A 23,082-nucleotide genomic window follows, 5' to 3' on the forward strand; every position below is an offset into this window, starting at 1 on the left:
GTGATGATTGGGAACGAGGATAGAGGTGTCGACTGATAGTGGTGACAAAGGTATCAATTGATGGATGACGACGATGGAGGCCGATGCGGAAACAAGTGATGACACTATGAAGATTTTGTGATGGCGGTGATGGTGTGGAGTAGTGACGGAAGACACTCTCTGTTTTTTTTTTTCGTATTCTTTGCCTATTTCTTCTAATAGGGAAAGGGAAGGAAGAAGTGGAAAATTGGGGAGAAGGTTGTTGTTGCGGAGACATGGGCTACCGAGCGAGAGGTTACTAAAGCGCATGTGCACGGCTCACGTGAAGTGTAGTCGGTGGTTCAGTTTGAATAGTTGGAGGCCGTTGCAGAGAGGGAGTGACAGGCGGAGAGGATTTCAAACAAAAAAATTGGAAGACTACAGATGCAGAGGATTAATCGATCTGTTCTGATACCATATTAGGTATTGAATTGAACCACGTCTTTGCATTAATTAAGAGCGGTATTTATGTAATTTAGAATAGAAGGGATAAATACTATAATGGAGATCTTATCTCCTAAACCTAAGGGAAGATAAGAGATCTTATCTCCTAAACCGAAGGGAAAAAATCCCTTATTAGCAATTTATGTTTGAGCTACCCTTAAAAAGTGAGTAATCTTTTTGGTTAAGCCCTAAAGTTGGGTCAGTTTTTCGCCTTTAAAATTGAGCGGAGTGTGTTTTAGAATATGACCATTTTGTCTGGTGTATGGATTTTGTTGTACATCTAGGAGTTATTTTTTTTCTCCCTTATTGTGTTTTGTCAAGCTGGGCCTCTATGTCCTTTTTATCTCCAACTTAAAGGGGAGAAGTAGAAGAAGAAGTACAAGGAAGATGTATTTTATTCTATATCATGTGATAATTTTTATGTGACCAAAATATTTAAGAAAGAGAGAGCACAAAAGATGAAATTTTTGCATCATCCTTTTCATTGCATGTTGAAGTTATAAACTCTAGTTTGAGGGGGAGTGTTGAAGAACAGATATGGAAGAGTCTTACATAACTCTCATAGAGCCAAAATTAATACGATGGAGTCTTATAGAAGTCTCACAGGAGGAAGTCTCATAGAAGAGTCTCAACTAAAGGTGTTTTAATTATGTTAGTCTTCTATTTGTATTCAGTTGTTCAATTATTTTAGGACTTATCTTTTTGTGTTTAACTTTGGGTGTAACTGAGATAAGATAGTTTAATTGTAATTGGGTTCTACTTATTTCCTCTATTATAAATAGAGGCTCATGTACTCAAATTACATCAAGTCAATAATTTTTTCTCTTTTTTTCTAGAAATTCAACAAGGAGGTTATACAAACATGCTCGCATAATGAAAAAACCCAAGTCAAAAGGCGGTTCGAATAAGTGTGGTATTCAAAGGTATAAAATATACACAGATAAAAAAAAGTATAATTAGACACACTGATAAGAGAAGTGTACTAGATCAGATGGCTCTCTCATAAAAAAATTATAATTCAAACAAAACAGGCATTCAAATGATGAAAAGAAATAGAAAGATACGCTAAGATAGTTGGTGTTCGAACAAAGACAAAATCTATTACCATGGATAAATAAAAGTTTCTCTTCATGGATGTTGTTTGAGCAAAGGCAATGTTTAAACAACATGAACAAACACAAAGTTGTTGTAAAAGGAAATGTTTGAATATGTGCACAATTCAGACAATGACTCATTAACCAAGTTTTGGAGAAAAAAATGGGTCTTTGAACATAATCATTAATGGAATGATTTTAAATGCCATTGCACTACTTGAATGTTTGAACAGTAACTATGTTTGACCAATGACAATCCAAAATACCGTAGAGGGAGATTTCAAACATTAGATCAGCCTCCTTAGGTCCACAAATCTTATACATGAGCTAACATTTTACTTAGTAGCTCAAGACTACATTTTCGGGTATTTTCTTGTAATTTTTTTGCACCATTTTGTTTAGGCCTTTCTAAAGGGAAATAGGTAATTTTCGATGTGAAATGATTAGTTTTTGGAACGATAGAATTTTGTCTATTTAAGTGGTTTTGAGTTAAACTTTTGATATAATGGCTGCTGAAGTGTTCCAAAGATTTCCCAGAAGTTTCCATTCTAGTTCTTGGTGCCTTCAATCTAATAAAAAAAGAGATTTGTTACTTATCTTGTTGAACTAAAGTACGTATGCTCTCGAGCTTTAAAAATCACCTGTTTATACACAGTCTTGCCTTTGTTGAACATGTATTCTTATTCTTTAATATCAAATTGTAGTGTGCATATAACAGTTCCTGAAATCTTTGATATGTGCACTAATTTTGATCTATGCTTAATTATACTATTAATTATATTATGTTAATTATCATGTAAATAATACTTTTATGAAATGTTATTTAATTAATATTTAATTGTAATAAATATTCATAAATATCAACATATTTAATTTTTATCTTAAATATATATTTTATTACATTAATTTTATAAAAAATCAAAGTCACATATTTAATTAATTTATCATATATCAAATTAATCATAAATGAATATTTAAAAAAAAAAATCCATACAAGTTTAACCCTAACCACCGGTCTCTGAACCCGAGAAGGGTGGTCTCCGAGTGACGCCCGGTGGAGCGGTGGAGCACCGAGTTTGTGTGGTTTTATTCTGCTGTAGACATGGGTCCCCTTTTATAGTTTACTCCTTTACTCAGTGGTCAGAAGGAACACGAAACGGCTGCTGGAACCACAGGAAATGACGGGTCCCTGTAATGGTTATCGAACGGCCTAGATTCGCTTATTAGCAGGCAGATCACAAACGGACGAAGATGAGAAAGTGAGTAGGGATAGATTTGTCTTTTGTGTTTGATAGGATGCGATTCTAAGTCTAGTATCTGTCACCGTGTTTAGAAGCACTTCCACGTAAACATCGTCAATGTCAACGGCGGCTATTTCTGTTGGACAACCCGATGTGATGCAAATGCAATCTCCGATATCGACCGTCAAACTTAACGGAGGTTGTACTGGCAATAATGATCTTCCCGTCTCTCTTTTCCTTTTTCTTTCCTCCCCACTTTTTTGCAAGTTTCATCTTCTCCAGACGGCACTGGCGCAGCCCTGCTGTTCAGTTCAAGCTTCTGAATCAGTTTAACGGCGTCCCACTTCCGTAGCCCTTTAACCTTCCATGTCTTCGTCGGAACATTGATCATCTCTATATCGGCGGCGTAACGTCTTTCTTTTCAGGGCCTTTTGGATTGAATCCCTCTTGCTCTCTAGTCAGTTTTAGTATCAAGCGGAGGAGGTTTTGCTGGATCGATCGGCAGAAAAACCCTAGGTCTGCTGCATTTGCTTGATGCTCTTGTTGAACGCTCGATCTTGCTCTGGATTGCTATCTAGAAAAGCGTAGATCTTATATTTGATGGCTCAAACGGAAGACGAGAGAGCCTGGGAAGAGGTTCTTCGGAAAATGCTTCCTCCCGGAGCTCCGCTACCCGACGAAGATCACCTAGATTATTCTATCGCTGTTGAATACGAAGGTCCACCTGTTCCGTACAACATCCCCAAAGTTGATCCTGTTGATGTCGATGCCCTCTCAGTTCACAGTTCTTCTCCGGTTTCCTTTTCCGAATCATCTCTTTCAACTTCACTGGCGCCCCTTGTTGAGCCAGTAATAATAAAGGCCTCTCGTTTAAGTAGAATCCGTAGCGGCACCTCCCAGTTTCGGAGTCCTGTAGATAGCTCTAGATCGTCTTTCACATCGAGATCGAGAGAGGAAGAGCCGGCGCAGTCTCCGACCACGAACTATATTGTAAATGAGACGGTGAGCCCTCGAGAGTCGCCGGTTCAGGACGATAGTTCGCCATCCAATTCTCCTCCAAAGTCTCCGCACGCGGCTCGTCGCACGGCTGTAGTTACTTTTAATACGGAGGATGATGAAGAAGAGAAAGAGGGATCATCGCCTAGGTCTACAGTACCGGATCTCCCTCCATCTCCTGTTTTGTTCCGAAGAGACCGAAAGAGAAGCATTTGCACACGGTGTGGTAGAGGAAACAGACTAAGAGAAAAAGAAGCTTGCTTAGTCTGTGATGCTAGGTATTGTAGTAATTGTGTGCTTAAAGCTATGGGATCGATGCCCGAGGGGCGAAAATGTGTGAGCTGTATTGGGCAACCTATAGATGAGTCTAAGAGATCCAAGTTGGGTAAATGTTCTAGGCTGTTGTCTCGACTGTGTAGTCCTTTGGAGGTTCGACAGATCATGAAGGCTGAGAAGGAGTGCCTGGCTAATCGGCTTAGGCCGGAGCAGCTTATTGTGAATGGCAGGTCACTGAGGCAAGAAGAATTAGCTGATATTTTGGGTTGCCCTACTCCACCGCAGAAGTTAAAACCAGGGAGATACTGGTATGATAAGGACTCGGGCCTTTGGGGAAAGGTGACTATATAACTTATGTTTCCCTTTATTTATTGTACTTTTTATGCTTTTTAGAAAGTCTTGATTATAATTGATATTTTGGGGTTGAATTTAGGAGGGAGAAAAGCCTGATAGGATTATTAGTTCTAAGCTAAATGTTGGTGGGAAGCTTCATATGGATGCAAGCAACGGGAACACACAAGTGTACATGAATGGTCGCGAAATCACTAAGGTGGAGCTTAGAGTGCTCAGGGTAAGGCTTGAGACTTGGGAGAGCTGCTTTTTTTTTTTTCTTTGTTTTTGTTCGTAAATGCTACCTGTTTATTCTCTTGATACACTAAAATCAGCTTTACCCTCTATACTCTGTCTTAACGGTAATTTTAACCATTCCAAAAGGCTAAATTTGTTGATCATTGCTAATAAATGAGGCGATCAATCCATATTTATACTATATAGACCATGTGCATGACTTGGAAGGTTTTTGCGAGGTAGGTGATGAGGGTACAAAAGGTCTTGAATACAGTGAATAGGAGGCAGGCACCAGGCAGTAATGAAGGTTGCCTTAGCAAAGTTGTTACTTGGCTGTTCAAATAATCTGTCCAAAAAAAGATTTTCATTAATTCTGTTGTTTGGTTTTGCTGGAGACCTCTTAGCAAGTTGAAGTAAAAACTTATATTTTTGAAATGTACCTTTTCTGGTGTCAGTACTCTAGGACATCAAAGTGATTGACACCTTACTATTCCATTGAGAGGAAGCTCAGGATGGGGCAGGAGAAACAGCTTACATTTGTTTCATTTCTGAACTAAAAAATCACAATAAACAGGTTATTGCATACAAGCAGCATGAAAGTTCAACCTGTAATATAAAATATGTCATTGATTATCTCCATAGCTACTTTTGGAAGCACTCAAAATGTGTATGTAATTCCATGTTTTGAATTACTGGAATTACTGAACTGCTCCTTAAATTGGAAACTTTCTGTTCTAATACATCTTTTCTGCATCAAATGGTCTGTGAGAAATGGTCTTGTCCTTATGGAGAAAAATTAGTTCAAGGAAGAGTAGTGCCAACAAATGGGACACATAAGACCATTGTTTTTCAGCTAAAGTTGGAATATTGATAAATAAGCTAATTTAATTTTTCTGCAAGGAGCCCTGAAATATCTTCAATGGCATCAGATATGTTTTTTGGTTATCGTCATGGTTATTGATAGAGCAAAAAAGTGGTATTGACATGTTTGGGTAAATGCAAGAGAAGTGAGAGAAAACATAGCATTTTGTTTCTTGGGCTAGAATGGCTTTATTTGCAATTGAGGAGTACCCTTACCATAGTTAGTCTGTGTAGAAACGAAAATTCTGTGGTTATTTTCTGTCAAAAGATCAAAGCGAATAAAAAAGTGTACGTTTCTTTTTGTGTTGTGTTGTGTTGTATTTTTTATTTTTTATTTTTATTTTTTAAAACTTATGGTGTGCTCAATAAAGAAATAAAGAATAACAAGTAGGTAATAAGAGGCAAAGCCTCAGCTGGGATCAGAGAAAGGGACTCTCCAACCTCAAGGGTGGGATGAGAGAGTCCTTGGTTAGCAAATTCATATGATTCACTGTTGACAGCATGAGGATTGTGCTTCCTGCTTTTACATTAAAGGCTTCAGTAATGTCTTAGATTTTATCGAATACATGTTTTAATCTCCAAGGTGGATGGTCTAGCTTTGACAACCAATTTATGAATGCTGCTGAGCCATCTTTGATAGCTACTAGTGCCGGGAACTTCTGCACATATGGCCTGCTTCCCCCAAGGAGTGTCCTGGTTTATGCTTCAAGTGTGTCTAAATGACTCTTGACCAGAGAAGACCAGCAAAACCAGTCTGTTACAATCTCTGATGACACCACCTATTCCAGCTGGCCCCAGATTGTGCTCGAAGTTCTCATCAATTTTTAGTTTCAGCCAGGGGGTTCCCAAGATATCGATATTGGTGGGACATGTTCTTTAAAATTCACCACTGCAAACCAGTTTCTTCTTATGATGGAGCTGGAGATGGGGGAGGGTCCCTAAGGGATGCTCCCATTAAAGAATTGAGTGAGGGTTGCTTCTGTGACTCCACAGTAGACCTTTGTGGGCTTTAGAATGTCCTTGAGTTTCTTTCCCTCCTGGGTTCCAATCACAGCTGCAAAGGATAGCTACCATGGTGCTTTTCCTATTTTTGGGAAAGGGCAAGATGCATTTGGCTTATGAACTCAGCAATACCACAATGGAAGCGAGAATTCAAATTGAATTTACTGAAGATGACTCCCCAATCTTGCTGGCTGAAATGGTAGTGTTGTAAGAGGTGGTCTGCTGTTTCTCTTCCTGTTTGCTTAGCTTGCAGAGTGAGTTTACAATTGGTTGTCCCCTCATACTGAGTTTATCACAAGTGACAATTTTTTTATCAGGCTGTTGTTCATTTGAAGTGCACCACCTTTGCTGCCTCTGAGAGTTTCCACGAGCTTACTGCTTATCTAGCTTTTTCTGAAGGTTGAGATGACAGACACAATTTATAGAAAGATTCTGTTGTATATTGTCCTGAGCCTACCAAACTTCACACAGACTCGTCCAGTCCTTGCCCATTGATGTATATTGATGTCATAAAAACAAGGGGAAAAAAGGAACTGGAACTGATCTTTTCCAGTTTGGCTGCTATAATCAGATACTATAATACAACTACAGATTTGAGGAAGCTCTGCATGGGAAAGCAAGTTGGGTCTACTCAAAAGAGCATTTCGGTTTCCAATACACCTTTCTCAAAATAGGCCTTTCCCCTTAAAGTTTCCTATCTATATGGTGTTTCCTTTCGCCCTTATGACTGTATAGCATGTGCTGATTCTGGTGTCTGTACATGCATATTGTTTTTTTTAAAGCACTGTACAAGCACATTGTGCTTCTGTCTGCATAGATATTTACCGTATCTGTTGGTAGACTGAACTAAAACAATAGTTTTGATATCTAGAGGAATGCATTTGTATTTTGAGTGTCTGTTGACTTCTCAACTAAAGCTGTTGAGCTGAGGGATGACTACATGTTTTATTTCCTCTGTAGCTCACAATAGTGGTATTTAGATTGGACTCAAGCAAAACCAAGAAGTTTAATTGGACAGTTCAAGTTTTGCTTGGATAGGTGATTTCTAATAGCATGTGTTAATAGATTACAAAAGTACATTTTTTGGCTTTTCTTGTCTGCATGTATAACATTTTGGAAGCTTAATCAGCATTTTTGTATTTCTATTTCAGCTGGCGAATGTGCAATGCCCTCGTGATACCCATTTCTGGGTATATGAAGATGGGTCCTATGAGGACGAGGGTCAGAATAACATAAAGGGAAATATATGGGGGAAGGTATCCTTCCTAACCCTTCTGATGAAGCTGCTAGTGCATACACTCGTAACAGCTGTCAACTATTTAACACTTCTGTTGTGTTATTTCCTAGGCAGACCTCGACTCGGCTGCTTTGTTCTTTGTTCTCATTACCAATTCCTCCTGGACCGGGAGATATTCATGCGTCGAAAGAGGATACAACTACTTACTCAAATAGATCAGTGGCAGAGTATTTGGATGAAGGAAGAATCCAGAAGCTTCTCTTACTTGGATTAGAGGGCTCTGGGACGAGTACTATATTCAAGCAGGTAGGTTATTCAGACCTCAATACTTTGTTCAGATTATTATGTTATTGGAAAATGATCACTGATTACCCCATTGCAACAGGCAAAATTTTTATATGGAAACAAGTTCACTGAGGAAGAGTTGCAGAATATCAAGCTTATGATTCAAAGCAATATGTACACATACCTAAGTATTTTGCTAGAAGGTCGAGAACGTTTTGAAGAGGAAGCTTTAGCTGGAAATGCATCTTCTCATGCTGAATATGCTGGGTCAGGTCTTGATGCACTCTTTCTCACATGGGCATTTTCTCGAATTTGCATTGCTATTTTATGTGCACATTTCCTAAGCAATCAGATGTCAATGCATGTAGTGGCACTTTTTTTTTTTTTTTTTTCATGTTGTACTTAAAATGGTATCAAAGTCATACTTTGTTCATTCCAAGGTTTAATTTTGAGGATAGTTTGGCATGTAGGCAGGTATGAAACTGAGATGAATTCAGAAGAAAGTGGAGTTGGGAATAAGCAGTGCATCTATTCAATCAACCCAAGATTGAAGCATTTTTCTGACTGGCTTTTGGAAATCATGGCTATGGGAGACTTGGATGCATTCTTTCCTGCTGCCACCCGTGAGTATGCTCCTGTTGTGGATGAGGTCTGGAAGGATCCTGCTATTCAGGAAACGTATAAGAGAAGAGATGAACTGCATTTGCTTCCCGATGTTGCCGGTTACTTCTTGGATCGGGTACGGCATAATTGGCTCAAAATTTGATTTTTCTTTGCAACTTCATCCATAGAGTTGGAAATTGAAGTTGCTTGCATCCTTAGAGAGTATATTTTTAAGTGAATTTAGTGAGATCATATATTTGTTTGACTGAACCTTACCTGTAATTTTTTGAGTTGCAGGCTATTGAAATATCAAGCAATGAGTATGAACCATCTGAGAAGGATATCTTATATGCGGAAGGAGTTACCCAGAGCAATGGTCTTGCATTCATTGACTTTTCACTGGATGATAGAAGCCCCATGTCTGAAGTTTATCCCGAAAAATTTAACTGCCCACCTCCTCTCATGAAGTAAACACTAGATCACTGTTTTTCCCCCCTGTTTGGTCCTTTTTCACACTTGTGTGATGGCTAAGTGCATTTTTCTTTTATATCAGATATCAGCTGATTCGAGTTAATTCCAAAGGATTGAGTGAAGGTTGCAAGTGGCTGGAAATGTTTGAAGATGTACGAGCTGTGATCTTCTGTGTTGCTCTCAGTGACTATGATCAGGTGTGGGTCCAGGGCACTGGGCAGCTACGCAACAAGTTGCTTGCAAGCAGAGACCTTTTTGAGAGTGTGGTGAAACATCCATCTTTCAGGGACATGCCTTTTATTCTCCTTGTTAACAAGTATGATGCTTTTGAAGAGAAGATAAACCGAGTTCCTTTGACAGTCTGCGAGTGGTTTGGAGATTTCAGTCCAGTGAAGCCCCACAATAGCAACCAGTCCCTGGCACACCAAGCTTACTATTATGTTGCTGTGAAATTTAAGGAACTGTATGCCTCTATTAGCTATAAAAAGTTGTTTGTTTGGCAGACTAAGGCACGTGAACGTGTTACAGTTGATGAGGCGTTTAAGTTCATCAGGGAGGTATTGAAATGGGACGAAGAGAAGGATGATAATGTTTATGGGGTTGGGGACGATTCGTTTTACAGCACTGATATGAGCTCTTCTCCGTATCTTCGGCAAGAGTGAACGTGTAAAGTAGGTGGAGGACGATCTGCTGGTTTTGCTGCGGCAGTTGTGTGGGAGTTGATGAAGGAATAAGGGTGAAATGGTGTTGCGCGGCTAGGCTAGTGCTGAAAACCTTCCAAGGACCAAGTCGAAGAAGAGGTACTCCTCCAGCTAATGTGTTATTGCAATCATCTGCTTCTCTGTACATCTTAAGCCTATTTGGATGTTGCTTCCACTTGTGCGTTCTCTCAAATAAAATCTTCCCCAAAGAGTCCTCCTTTGGGTCAATCACTTGCCTGTGCAGCACTTCATTGCCTGTACACACACTTCAACATGCTTATGAATGGATTTGCATTTAGCGCGAAGTGGTAACGAATTTGTATCAGAGGAGAAAGATGTTACTGGGTTGGCCATAAAAAAACTCATTCGGAAGCCAATGTTTTCTTTGGCAGGGTAGTTCGTTTTCATTTGATAGAAGTAATTCAGATGATTCTTCACTAGGAAGAAAAAGGAAAAGATAAAGAGGAGAAAAGGGGTATCCGCTGCTGCATTCCAGTTTTGTTAAGATTAGAAAGTAGGAAGGTAATGCACGTCAGTGCCTATTTCTAGTACCACTTTTAACCAATTAAAGGTGATTAAAACTACACTAAATGAAGCTTTCCTCATCTATCCTATCTGATCTGCTTAACGTGTCACTGGTTACTTTGGCTGGTTCCTATGCAACTCAGATAACCGAAAAGGACAAGTAGAGTGCGAAGACAAAAGGAGACCCTACTCCCCCTGTAAGCTTTCTTTGCAGATACCTTGCTAAGATTCAAACTCTGCTGCCCACAAGAAACTTGAAAAATACCAAACCCAGAAAACAAGGCATCTAAAGAAAAACTCATCATCTTTTCCTTTTATCCCGTTTTAAGCCGTTGAATTGGTGTAAGCATGAGCCGTATCATTCTGCACCATCACCCACCCTCCCTATCTCCGTCTCTCTCCACTTGACACTACCAGGCACCATGCCCATTGTTCTTCAGAGATCCGGCTACAATGTCCGGGGTTCTCGTACATCCCTGCTTGCTCACTTGTTTGGTGTAGTAGCAGCCATTCTCATGCTCGTCTGGCTCTTACATTTCCGAGAAGGGATTGATCTCGATTCGGACCTTCCTGATCGTGTTTTCAATGTCATTTTACTTAACTTGACTCTCTTTTTTTTTTTATAGAATTGTGGTTCTTTGAAAGAACTAAAACAACAAGTCTGAAATCGAGTTACTGATTACTATCGATTAATCTTTTGTAGGTTCATCCTTTCCTCATGTTCCTGGGTTTTATTTTTATTGCTGGAGAAGGTAAGTATCCTTTCTGAGTGATTTTTCATGTTTAATAAATTATACTCTGTTTTCTCATCGGTTGGTTTTCTTTCACCTTTTTCCTTCTGAATTTCTCTTTTACTCTCTCTTGATGCATCAAGTTTGCTCTTAATGTTATTAGCTTAATGGGAGTTTGGGAATGGTGGTGTTGTACTGAGCAGCTATGATGGCTTACAAGATGGTAAGGGCAGAGCGGAAAATTCAGAAGTTGGTTCATATGTTGCTTCATCTAATCGCTCTTGTTTTGGGCATTGTCGGGGTGTATGCTGCCTTCAAGTTCCATGACGAGAGCCAGATACCAGATATGTACAGCTTGCACTCCTGGTTGGGCTTGATCACCATCATCCTTTTTGGGTTGCAGGTAACGAGGCTTTCTGGATTTCCCTAAGAGAATGTTTGTATGATTTTGCTGCCCCCCCCCTTTTTTTTTGTCCTTAGAGCTCTGCAACAATCTCTTGATTGAATTGTTTAAGATTGTCTGAATGGTGATCATTAGAGATACTTTCATGAACTCATAACGATACTATTCTGAAATGGAATTCGTAAAAACTCAAAATGAGTGCCTGGGTTGAGATTTCTTTTTTGCTTATACAGTGGTTGATTGGGTTCGTCACGTTCTGGTATCCTACAGCAGCACAGGGAACAAGGGAACGAGTCGCCCCATGGCACGTCTTCCTCGGCGTCCTCATCTTCCTTATGGCTGTTTGCTCCGCAGAGACGGGTTTGGTAGAGAAGTCTGCATTCTTGCAGCTATCACAGGGGCCGGAAGCTCGTGTGATCAACTTCACTGGACTGTTCATACTCTTCTATGGCGTTGCTGTCGGTCTCTCAGCCCTCCTTCCCTGATGACCTGGAAAAACTTTATTTTACCATTAACGATACAGTTTCAGATTGCTTTCTTCTCTATGAAGCAACAGAAGGCTATGTGGACATGCCTAATTCTGCGTTTATCTTTTTTATATTTGTGAGTGTTGAAGGTCATCAATGGCAAACCCGACTTCGGGGAAGCCTCGTCTCTCTTTTTAATTCATTTTAAAACATCATGCATGGCGCTACTCCTTTTGGCCTTACTGCTACACTTTTTATCTCCTTTCTCTCGTTCAATCGTCTTGCTGCAACAAGTAGAACAATCCAGAAACAATGGAGGAACAAACAGATCGTATTTTTAATAAGGATATCACTAGAATTCAAAGAAGTGGACGCGTGGAATTGCAGATTTTATTTTAGAAGGGCTCGTCTTGGTTACACAGATGTCTTCTTCCGATTCCCGGTCGAAAGCTCCACACAAAAACAGGGACTAGTCGTCTTTATAAACATTTGATTTTACAAAAGTTGCAGGCCGACCAGACTTGGCTGTATTGCGCTTCGTTAATAACATAGGAGAGCAATGTTTTATTTTATTTACTTGTATAAGTAGATAACAGAATCAGATCTCCGAGGACTAATTAGAATTTCGTCTCTCTGTGACGCACGCGGGAGCTCGCCAACAGAGAACCATGGTGGTCAAGGGCTCCAGCTTCAGAATTTCAGCGACGCCGATCACGGTGATCGCTCATTTCCTCGGCATAGCAATTACCACTCTTGTGCTTGTTTGGATCTTACATTTCGAGCATGGCCTAGCGTTTGAATCCGATAACAAACAGAAAATATTCAACGTACATGCGCTTTTGCTTTTCAATTGTTAACAGAAAAAGACTAGAATTTTGCTCTGTCTCGATGTTTCTGAGTTGGTTTAATTCGTAATTCAGGTGCACCCAGTTCTGATGCTAATTGGGTTCGTGTTTATCACTGGAGAAGGTGAGCATCAAACTGTGATTGAACAATATTTTCTCTTTCACAGTAACTAAAATTGAGCAACTACGAGCAGGGATTATGGCCTACAAGACTGTTCGATCAACAAGGCGAGTACAGAAGTTCGTTCACATGACACTGCTGCTGATAGCGCTTCTCCTCGGGATTTTGGGAATCTACGCGGTGTTTAAGTTTAAAGATGAAGTAGGAATGCCTGATATGCGCACATTACATTCATGGCTGGGAATGAGCACCATTTGCTTGTTTGGTTTACAGGTAAGAACACCATACTTGATGATCACATCGCTTCTAGTAAATTTTTTGCTCTTTATGCCTTCTAACCAGTCGGTGTTAATTGGATTACTTGATTTACAGTGGTTGTTAGCGTTCTTCTCATTCTTCTTTCCTGGAGCAGAAATGCCGACGAGGGCGAGGATCGTGCCCTGGCACACTTTCCTGGGAGTGGTCATCTTCCTAATGGCACTTTGCACTGCAGAGACTGGTCTGGTTCAGCAGTTCATCTTCCTGGGCCTGAATCATGGCAAAGAAGCCTTCGTTGTAAATTTTACCGGAATAGCTGTCCTGCTCTTTGGAATTGCTGTTGGCCTTGCCCTCATCCTTCCACGAAACTGATTACCTTCTCGATGTTGCCTTAGTTCTTTAACATTCCTTTATTTAGTACTATTCATCAAATTAAAGAACTTCATATTATTCCAATTCATCAGAAGAATGAATTACATCTCTCCATCTTAGTCCAGTTTAAATTATTGTCACTAATTTTGGCTAATACAGAATGAATCCTCTCTACTCAAATAAGAGAACCGGAACGAACTCCTCGTAACTTCAATAATGGAGTCCTGCAACTCATCCGGTTAATCATTCTATAAAATAGATCACAGGCGCTGTCCACCATGTGTATGCTCCGCTGGTTTTTCAATCTCTCCGACATGTTACGAGACAATTTCATTGTCGTAGACGAGGACGAAGATCATACTTTCTTGAGATTGTAGTTGTTGTGATAGAGTTCTCTGCAACTTCTTCTGGCAATGCATAATCGGGATCATCACCTTCATCCTCTGGCAGCTCCGTATCAATCCAAGATGAGAGAGCAACATCGTTCTCCAAAACCATTTGTAGCAGTTTCTTGGTTGCAACTAAGGAAAGGGTCAGAACATCAGGATTTGTTAGACAGGCTAACTGTATATGGAGTACCAGAGTTTAAAATCTTTACCCATGTTTCTTTCTACAGTATTGACCTTCATGCTCAAAGTCAACAGCATCTGATTATTTAGTAGTTCGTAGTCCCTGCAAACATTTCGGAAGTCTTTTAATTTTAATGTCTCAGTGGTAAAGAACAATTCGTATGAAATTTATACAGCTCCGTCCAAGATATTAACAGAGGAATTGAGATTTTCCCTTACCTGTAAGTTGAAATGGAGTAGAGAATCAGAAACAGAGCAATAAATAGCAGGAACGTTGATCGAACCCAAAGTAAGTTGGATTCTATCCAAGGTTGGAGGTGTAGGCCAGTTGCCCAGAATCGCAATGCCGTAAATTCAACCAGGAATGTGAAGCAGATGCCTGCAAATTAACCATGAATTGTCAAGAAAAAACAATGTTTCAGAAAGGCCAAAAAGCTTTAAAACATTAAAAAAATTACTTACTGAGATAGAAATGAGCTCTCACACCGCACGTTTGCTTTGTACTGGTAATCCAGTAGACAAAAACAATGGCGGCCAAGTAATAGAAAAATGTCTTGATGAAACGAGATTCCAGCAAAATACTGTTGAGCACTGTGAAGAGTTGCTCGAGAATCGTAAACATACTAGCCTGCTTCGATTCGAAAGCTTCCTACAGAAGAAGGTTCTAAATAAGAACGCTGTCTAAATTTTTAAAAACTAATTTTGGATCCTAAATCTCGGTTAAACGGTCCATACCTGCGCTGCCAATATGGAACGTGAGTTTTGAATTAAATGATTATGGGTTTCTTGTAGCTGCTCTTGTCTGCGGAGAAGCTCCTCTTGCTGTTTGTGACCGTATTCAGCTATATTCTGCAGAGTAGCCCTGTTAAAGTTTGAGATGGAATTGGCCCATAATTAGTCATCTTCTTCCATTGAATCCTAGAGAAATGAAACGAACAAGGGTACCTGCTTTCTTCCAGTGCTTGAGTTTGGAACTTGTTGAGGATGTTAAGACCTTCAAGGGCCATAGATTGTCCATCTAAAAGTAGTTTCTGTTTTTCCAAGGAAACTCCTGCAATATTCCCTATATCATCAGCTCTAGTTTGAAGAGTTTGCATCTGCAAAGACATGGAATCGCCCACTTCATTAATCTCCTTCTCTATGTTTGCAGTCTCCTTCTTAAGTTTCTTTATCCCATCTCCTAAGCTCTGATAAGATTCCTGAAGAAAGGCCATTCCTGCATCCATTTTCTCCTTCATCTGGGCCTGCCCCTCTTGAAGATCTGATTGAGAAGCTACGATTCCTTGGGACTGTTCGAAAATAGCCTTGGAATGATTTAACACATCGTCAATTTGCTCCTCAACTTCCTTGGACATCTGCACAACTAATTGGCTTTGAAGATCGATTGAAACAAGTGAATCATGGATTTGATTTGAACTTTTTAGAAGCAAATTTGATCTCTCTTCAATGCTGTTGAGCTTGTCCTCTGCAAATTCTGCTGTTTCCTTTAAATCGTTAACCAATCTCTCCGTTTCGTGCTTGAAGGCTTCAGTCCTGTGAACAGAAACACATCCTCGATGAAAAAGGCCTCAGTTGCTACTTACATATGAGAGTAGAAAGGGACAAAAAAGAAGACATCCAGAAATTTTAAGTAAATTTAACTGTAATTGGTGGCAAATAGAGTTGGTTTCGAGGAAGAACTCGAGGTAGATTTTATGCGCAAACTCGTCTAAAATTTTCAGACATTTGAGCATTGGTATCCCCGGATCACAAGAGGGGAAAGCAGGTCTCCCTGAATCCTGTTGGAAGCAATCGCTGAGGTACCAAGCGAGTCTAGATTGTTTTTCTTTGTCGGCGACGATCTCTGCGCAACCTGCAAATAGATTTTGATACGCCGCTTGCCAGCACGAATTTGGGCTCGCCAACTTCCTATTCGCTCTTTCAACTAATTTCATTCCCTTGGGATCGTTGAACGTTTCCAAGGTGAATTCAGCGAGATTGGGAGGCGAAGGGGACCAGGCGTTGTCATCTGAGCGACTCACGGCGGAAGAAAACCAACCCCACGAATCGGCTCCATTGGATGATGAAAGCAGAACAAGTAAGACAATAATGAAATTCTCGCAACCCAATATGAATTGAACATTTGTCTTCAACATTTTCCCTCCAAAATGCTTCCTAAAGTTCCTCATGTCTTGCCTGCAGTGAAACCATTAAAGTGAGTATTGCAACAGAAACAGAAACAGAAACAGAAACAGGCAAAGAACTAAAGAAGCCGATCAAAACACATCTAACAAGAAGAAAACAGTATGAGTAGGTCCAATAGAGATTCTTCACCTCTCATTATGTTAGGGAAGACAACAAAAACATACTCTCAATTATTTCGGCATTAAAGTACGTTGAGTTTTAGGAATTTTTTTGTGTCGGGTGTTAAATTGTTGCAGTCTGAAAATATTGCACAAAGTAAATCGCAACAGGATTATATGGAAAGTTTTCGCAGGAAATTAATTCTTAATTTAGCCGTCTCCGTTGAACTTGTTTGTCTCGGATGGGGAAACAGAACGGCGGTCGGGGATATCCATGACTAACATATGTGCTTTCTTCTTTCTCAAGTGAAATTCTTCAAATTCTTCCCGTTCATATGCATACAGTGAAAAAACATAAAAACCCAGAGGAAAGAGTTGAAGAAAGAGGAGAGGAAAGATGTTATTTACATGGAGAGTAGAAAATTTTCCCACTTACCGGCCTGCAGTAGTGTCTTCTTCGAAGGAAAAGGAAAGGCCGTGGCAGAGGGAAGCAAGAGGAAGGAGGCGCGACGAGAGGACAGATAATATATAAGCACCGCAATAACTTGCCGCGAAAGAAACGGAGTATGAAGCCGTTCGTTTCGTTTTCAGAAAACTGTTCAAATTATTCACAGATCAAACTGATCGGAGAAATCAATGCTCATCGTTAAGAATATCAATGGTGCACAGCTTGGTACTTGATTGCTGCTGATACAAGGAGGATTCTCAGGCAGAAGGAGGAGGTGATTGTAGAACACATCAACCAGGAGATCAATGATGTTGCCCATGTTTTATTGGACAATAACGGAACTGAGAATTTGGATTTATGTAGTTGCTGCCGGCTGAAGGGGTCCCTCCATCAGTGATAGTTAGGGATTTAACTCGGAGCCTGGAGGGCAAGAAACAATTCTTGATCCATAAATGAAATACTTTAGGCCTGTTAGTGAAAAGATACTCTGAAACCCAAAGTGAAAATACTCTCATTGGTGAAAATAACCAAAAACTTAGTTTTAGTGTGCACTAATAAAGTGGCGAGTTACAGTGAATTACTCCCTAAGGCTAGTGAATTCACTCGTGTCGTTCTCTTTCACTAGATAATTCACTTTCAAAGTGCTCTAACCCTCCCTTATGCAGAACAATACAAGAAAATAAACATATTAAATTATAAAAATTATAAAAACAAAAAAAGTAAGTAAAGATGCAAGATTAAATTAGCAAGGAGGTTAATCAAGAAAAAACACAACTCAAAGGCCAAACAGAAAACTAATTGGCCTAACTCAATTCAAAACAAACCCACAATTCATAATAGGACTTATGTGTTAGGAAAAGGAGTTAGCTTCGAAAAGGCTATGGCTTCCTGCCTGTTCTGATTGATAGATTAAATCTCTATTTAATAGAAGAAGAAAGGATACATTTTTTGTATCTCACCTTCACTCTCTACCTTTTTTTTTCTCTCTTTGAGCAGCAACTTGTTGAATTCTAAGGAGAATTTAACTAAGGGTTACACATTGCAATAGACACAAACAACTGAGAGAAGAAAAAAAAATTTGGGTTTCAACATTCCAATCTAGTATTACTCTTTGCTTGAATGATCTCATAAAAATATAGGAAAAGTTATTTCAAACTTCTTCATTGAGAAGGAGCACCTAGCCCAAAAAGAGGAAATAGTCATATAGTTTATTGATACTATAAGCATGCTTTTGAAGTAAGACATAACTATTTTATGATTATAGAACTCTTGGCATGTGGAGGAGTTAAGATAACAATAAATTGGGTCAATTGGGGTTGGATATGAGAAAATCTGATGTTAGACAATCTATCCCATCTATCCAACGTTGCCCTCCTAATTTAAAGTAATTTAAAGTAAAACAAACACCATTTTTGTAAGTCAATTATGGACTTATACCTCTGGTAGAGTTACAACCATGAGGAATATCAGCCATTTCAAACATGCAACAACCTAGTTTTCAATTGAAATAGAAGATAAAAATACTCCGGGGGTACATAGATTATAGTCGAGAAGGAAGTAATTAGAAAGTGTTTACATTTTACCTAATGACCAGAAATCTGACTTGTAGCCATATGGAATATCAAGTCGTAGCTCGGGAATTAAAGTCATCTGCTAACCAATAAACAAGACTCAAAATTTTAACTATTCAAGTTGCTAACAAATTCCATATAGATTAATAAATTGTACTCCACTAAACTATGAAGATATACCTCTTGCTAAGCACTGTGTTCAAATCTCTCTATTTGCTTGGCTAAGCGGAGATATAGTAAGAATCCTACTTGTGAAAGGTCATTCTTTTGTTAGATTTAGGATCCCATGATAGGTGCTTGACCAAAAGGGTGAGAGAAGAGAGAAAAAAGAAGAGACCAAGAAAATGAGAGGAAGAATGAAGAGAAGAGAGGGACGGCTAAGAAAATGGAGAGAGAGACAGAGAGAGAGAGAGAGAGAGAGAGAGAGAGAGAGAGGTGTAAGGATGAATTTGAGAGATAAGAGGGGAGACTTAATGATCTACCCCTTGCCTTGAGTCTCTATTTATAGTTTATGAATGACTGTTAGAATGACTACATTGCCCTTAGGGCTACAAGCTTTCTAAAGAAAAGATATAAGTAGACATACATCATCTTCTCTGTTTACACCCTTGTGCCATCCTTATGAGAATGACACTAATTTATACCAATCTCTTTGACGTGGGGAAGGTATTTACCTTAATGCCCCTTTGAAATGTCTTACAATACTCCCCCTCAAGTTGGGGGAGAGAAAATGCCGTAGATACCCAACTTGTAGCATATAGTGGTTTGTATCTTGTATGTGACCTGCTTCATGAGTATATCTACTGCTTGTCCTTGAGATAAAACATGTTTGAGAGAGTTTGAAAATTTTCTCGTATGAAGTGGCTATCTACCTCAATATGTTTTGTTCTCTCATGGAACATTGAATTTGAAGCAATGTGGATAGCTGCCTGGTTGTCACAATTTAGTTCCATATTGGTCTTTTTGTGGAACCCTAATTCAGTGAGGAAAAATTAGATCCATAGAAGCTTACTAACTACATGGGTCATAGCCTTATATTTTTCTTTAGCACTGGATCTAGTAACCACATTCTTTTTTTTTTGTAACCAAGCTCACTCCAACTAAGTGCAATACCCAGAGGTGGACTTCCTGTCATCAGGTGATCCAACCCAATTAGCATCCACAAATCCTTCAATGTTGATGTGATCGTGACGTTTATATAGAAGTCCCTTGCTAAGAGGTCCTTTTAAGTATCAAAGGATTCTCTCCAGAGCTTGCTAGTGAATAATTTGTGATTTATGCATGTACTAACTAACCACACTTATGACATATTCTAAATTTACTATAAGATAGATGAGTTTTCCAACAAGTTTGATAGTTTCCTACATCCAGATCTTCGTCGGAGCTTGCACAAAACTTGTTGAGTATATGTCGGTCGACATCCCATCATCCTTGTGTCTTTTAGTAGTTTAATAACACCCATACTTTGACTGGAAGATCTCAATACCCAAAAAATATTTTAGAAGTCCAAGGTCTTTTGTTTTGAATTCCTTCCATATATTCGCTTTGACTTCATGTATTCCTTTCACATCACTGCCAGTTAAGACAATATCATCTACATAAACTGCCACTAATATATTTCCCTTCGAGGTGTTTTAGGCAAATACAGACTGATCAACGGAGCCACAACATAGGTTGGCTAAATTTGTCGAACCAAGCCCGAGGAGACTGTTTTAAGACGTATAGTGATTTCTTTGGTCTGTATACCAACTTCTCCTCAACCAAAAAACCAGGTGGTTGATGCATATAGATCTCCTCCTTAATATGACCATTTAAAAAAATATTTTTCACATCGAGTTGATATACTGGCCAAGAAAAATTTGCAACAAACATAATAAGATTCATATTGAATTTAACTTGGTCACCAGGGAGAAGGTTTCCTCATAATCAACTCCATAGCATTGAGTGAAGCCTTTGGCGACAAGGTGGGCTTTAAGATAATCGAAGGTGGGCTCATAGAGCCTCATGATATGACTGTGGGACAGATACAAAGGAGATGGATGCCAGAAATTGACAACAAGGAGAAGATAATTGATGGTGAGAAATAAAATTTGATATAGGATGAAAAGTGGAGGGCCTAGTGCAAGTCCTTGGCTCCTTTCATAGAGCTATAGGCCTAGCATCAAATTGAGGGCCAAAGATGATAGGTGAATATGGGCTTATCTCGGAGGGATCCATAAACTCCACAAGTCTAGTATCGGTCATTGCTTCAGGGGGTTGAAGGAGATCTGCATCAAATGGCACAACTGATCTCAGATTATGGCTGAAGATTATATGAATATGGGTAGTAAAAGTGAGTTACTTAAGATCACTAGTATACCCTTAAGAGGGTTATCAAGCTACTGGAGTTGGGACCAATCGGTTAAGAGATTCCTTATCACTAGAGATCTGTTAGGACACTTGACTAAACCAACTCCACCCATAAATGAGGAAGATAGCTCCTATACTAAATGGCTCAAAGAAGACACTTTTGTTATTGCTTGGTTAATAAACAGTATGAAGGAGCATGTGGCAAATAATATTGCCCACCAAGAAGTTTAATTCTTCTATTACTTTCCCCCCTTCTTATTGTGTTTTTTAGGATCTGGCAATGAAGTAGGTGATTCGTGAAGGCTATGAAAAAGGGGATCTTTATTACTTAGACATGCCTCCAGTGACTGCAGTTTCTACTTCTCAGACAGAGGCACAACTATGGCACAACAAATCGGGGCATCCATCAATTTCATCACTTCAACAATTGTTTCCTTCTTAGAAATCTCTTTCTGATTTGAATTGTGAGGTGTATCAATTGAGAAAACACCAAAGAACTACTTACTCTCCTCGAGTATTCTGAATGTTTCTCAAGTTAAGTATTTCATTACGTTTGTTGATGAATTTACTAGAGTTACATGACTATTTTTATTTAAGTATAGATCTGAAATCTTTTCTATTTTTAAATCATTTTATGCCACGGTCTCAACACAATTCAGTAATAAGATAGAAGTACTTTTCTCCGATAATGCCATAGAGTATATGTCAAGAGAGTTTCAATCCTTCTATACGGATAATATCATAATCCATCAGACCTCATGTGCTTACACCCCTCAATAAAATGGTGTAGCTAAAAGAAAGAATTAACATTTTCTTCAGGTGGCTCATGGCCTTCTTTACTCCATGAATGTGCCTTATTTTTATTGGCCACATGTGATTCTCACAACTTGTTTTCTGATTAATAGGTTGTCATCCTCTATACTTGATAATAAGTTCCCATATTCCTTGTTATGTCAGGATGAGGATCCATTTTCCTTTATGTTGAAGGTATTTGGTTGCACTGGTTTTGTTCATGTCACATCCCCATCGAAAAGTAAGTGTATCTTTTTGGGTTACTCTCGCACCCAAAAAGGATATGTTTTCTATAACCCCTCTCTTCGAAATTTTTTTTGTCTCCAGGGATGTGACCTTCTTTGAAAGTAAAATCTTTTATTCCTCCAAGGATGTTCCTCTGGATATTTGTTCAGTTCCTGTAGCTCTAAAGCCTATTGTGCCCATTGATGCAAATATCTCTCTTCGCCCCCCTAAAGCATCAACCGATACCATACTAGTGGAGTTTACAAATCCTTTTGAGGTAAGTCCATCTTCTCCTCCTATATTTGGTCCATCACTTGATACTAAGCCTATTTGTCTCCATAAGGAACATAAGACATGCACTAGGACCTTTATTTCTCATCCTATATCCAATTTTGGTGAGATTGTTTGTCCCCTTCTTGTTATCATTTCCTTGTATTGATTTCTTCTATATCTATTCCATAGTCATACCAGGAAGCCCTGAGAAATCCAAGTTGGAAAGCCATGATGGAAGAGAAAATGATTGCCTTATATGAGTAGTAGACTTGGACCTTGGTTCCACTTCCTTTAGGAAAGAAACCGATGAACTGTAAATCATCCAGATGGTTATGTGGGCCGTCTAGTAGCAAAGGAGTACACTCAGTGTTATGGATTTGATTATGAGGAAAGTTTCTCCCTTGTGGCTAAGTTAAATTTGGTAATATCTTATTGTCACTTGCTGCAAATTCTTCTTGGTTGGTATATCAACTGGATGTGATTTTTTTTAAATGGTGACATTAATGAGGAGATCTATATGCATCAACCACCTAGCTTTGTGGGTGAGGGGGATTTGGTATGAAGATTGAGAAAATATTTGTATGGTTTATATCAGTTTCCTCGGACTTGATTTGACAAATTTAGCCAAATGATATTGTGGTTTGGATTTAATAGGTGCTCAATAGATCATTTTGTCTTTGTAAAGAATACCTCAAAGGCAATCGTATTACAGGTAGTTTATGTGGATGATATTGTCTTGATTGGCAGTTAGGGGTGGCATCGAACCAAGACAGTTTGTGAGCGGCTCGAGTTTGCCTCAGTTCGATTTGGTTTATCTGGATCTCAAACCGAGTTCGAGATCCAGATCAGGCTCATTTAAGTTAACGAACCAAGCTCGGGCAAACCATGGTTCGATTCAGAAGCTCGCGAGTCGGCTCGTTAACTTAATGAGGGCCCGAGTGATTTCAATCCTTCATCCATTTCATTCTTTGGAATGGGGAACTAGGATAGTCCGGATTCAGCAACAGTTCACAAGCGAGTGAAAAATGGGGATTTGGGGTTTGAGAAGATCAGAA

At 39.2% G+C, this 23,082-nt stretch overlaps 4 protein-coding genes across 5 annotated transcripts; 3 read left to right on the plus strand and 1 right to left on the minus strand.

The window, feature by feature from the left end:
* Positions 1-3,046: 3,046 nt before the first annotated feature.
* Positions 3,047-10,027, plus strand: LOC137955447 (extra-large guanine nucleotide-binding protein 3-like). Of its 2 annotated transcripts, none has more exons than XM_068802390.1 (8): positions 3,047-4,408; positions 4,503-4,640; positions 7,651-7,755; positions 7,851-8,042; positions 8,122-8,293; positions 8,492-8,760; positions 8,922-9,091; positions 9,178-10,027. In XM_068802390.1, exons 1-8 carry the CDS (start codon positions 3,398-3,400, stop codon positions 9,755-9,757), a joined length of 2,637 nt encoding a protein of 878 aa, XP_068658491.1. In that variant the 5' UTR covers positions 3,047-3,397; the 3' UTR covers positions 9,758-10,027. The 2 variants fall into 2 exon arrangements, with proteins under 2 accessions (XP_068658491.1, XP_068658492.1); XM_068802391.1 differs by having other exon boundaries at positions 8,122-8,288; positions 8,496-8,760.
* Positions 10,028-10,563: 536 nt separating this feature from the next.
* On the plus strand, positions 10,564-12,149 carry LOC137955448 (probable transmembrane ascorbate ferrireductase 3). The gene is made up of 4 exons (XM_068802392.1): positions 10,564-10,908; positions 11,025-11,073; positions 11,256-11,455; positions 11,689-12,149. Exons 1-4 carry the CDS (start codon positions 10,744-10,746, stop codon positions 11,938-11,940), a joined length of 666 nt encoding a protein of 221 aa, XP_068658493.1. The 5' UTR covers positions 10,564-10,743; the 3' UTR covers positions 11,941-12,149.
* A 441-nt stretch (positions 12,150-12,590) lies between these two features.
* LOC137955040 (probable ascorbate-specific transmembrane electron transporter 1) lies at positions 12,591-13,518 on the plus strand. Its single transcript, XM_068801917.1, has 4 exons — positions 12,591-12,749; positions 12,843-12,891; positions 12,962-13,161; positions 13,261-13,518. Exons 1-4 carry the CDS (start codon positions 12,591-12,593, stop codon positions 13,516-13,518), a joined length of 666 nt encoding a protein of 221 aa, XP_068658018.1.
* Positions 13,519-13,848: 330 nt separating this feature from the next.
* On the minus strand, positions 13,849-17,136 carry LOC137955041 (protein GAMETE EXPRESSED 1). Its single transcript, XM_068801918.1, has 8 exons — positions 16,982-17,136; positions 15,729-16,262; positions 15,033-15,620; positions 14,823-14,949; positions 14,550-14,736; positions 14,307-14,466; positions 14,117-14,190; positions 13,849-14,039 (listed from the first exon to the last, which is right to left on the minus strand). Exons 1-8 carry the CDS (start codon positions 17,134-17,136, stop codon positions 13,849-13,851), a joined length of 2,016 nt encoding a protein of 671 aa, XP_068658019.1.
* Between the last annotated feature and the right edge of the window lie 5,946 nt (positions 17,137-23,082).

Source organism: Aristolochia californica, unplaced genomic scaffold, assembly GCF_029961685.1.
Source record: "Aristolochia californica isolate CCGP_79_NKW_82.1479 unplaced genomic scaffold, dmAriCali1.0.hap1 SCAF_2, whole genome shotgun sequence".
Classification (NCBI taxonomy): Eukaryota; Viridiplantae; Streptophyta; class Magnoliopsida; order Piperales; family Aristolochiaceae; genus Aristolochia; species Aristolochia californica.

What these genes read in the sequence shown, in the direction of transcription:
- LOC137955448 (XM_068802392.1), top strand. Translation starts at nt 10,744, where the DNA reads ATGCCCATTGTTCTTCAGAGATCCGGCTACAATGTCCGGGGTTCTCGT. An exon ending in TATTTTTATTGCTGGAGAAG is followed by an intron (nt 11,074 to 11,255) that starts GTAAGTATCCTT and finishes TGTACTGAGCAG; the next exon opens with CTATGATGGCTTACAAGATG. An exon ending in TCATCCTTTTTGGGTTGCAG is followed by an intron (nt 11,456 to 11,688) that starts GTAACGAGGCTT and finishes TTGCTTATACAG; the next exon opens with TGGTTGATTGGGTTCGTCAC.
- LOC137955447 (XM_068802390.1), top strand. Translation starts at nt 3,398, where the DNA reads ATGGCTCAAACGGAAGACGAGAGAGCCTGGGAAGAGGTTCTTCGGAAA. An exon ending in TGCTGAATATGCTGGGTCAG is followed by an intron (nt 8,294 to 8,491) that starts GTCTTGATGCAC and finishes TTTGGCATGTAG; the next exon opens with GCAGGTATGAAACTGAGATG. An exon ending in CCGGTTACTTCTTGGATCGG is followed by an intron (nt 8,761 to 8,921) that starts GTACGGCATAAT and finishes TTTGAGTTGCAG; the next exon opens with GCTATTGAAATATCAAGCAA.
- LOC137955040 (XM_068801917.1), top strand. Translation starts at nt 12,591, where the DNA reads ATGGTGGTCAAGGGCTCCAGCTTCAGAATTTCAGCGACGCCGATCACG. An exon ending in ACAAACAGAAAATATTCAAC is followed by an intron (nt 12,750 to 12,842) that starts GTACATGCGCTT and finishes TTCGTAATTCAG; the next exon opens with GTGCACCCAGTTCTGATGCT. An exon ending in TTTGCTTGTTTGGTTTACAG is followed by an intron (nt 13,162 to 13,260) that starts GTAAGAACACCA and finishes CTTGATTTACAG; the next exon opens with TGGTTGTTAGCGTTCTTCTC.
- LOC137955041 (XM_068801918.1), bottom strand. Translation starts at nt 17,136, where the DNA reads ATGGGCAACATCATTGATCTCCTGGTTGATGTGTTCTACAATCACCTC. An exon ending in CAAGCACTGGAAGAAAGCAG is followed by an intron (nt 14,950 to 15,032) that starts GTACCCTTGTTC and finishes AAACTTTAACAG; the next exon opens with GGCTACTCTGCAGAATATAG. An exon ending in TACTGTAGAAAGAAACATGG is followed by an intron (nt 14,040 to 14,116) that starts GTAAAGATTTTA and finishes CCCTTTCCTTAG; the next exon opens with TTGCAACCAAGAAACTGCTA.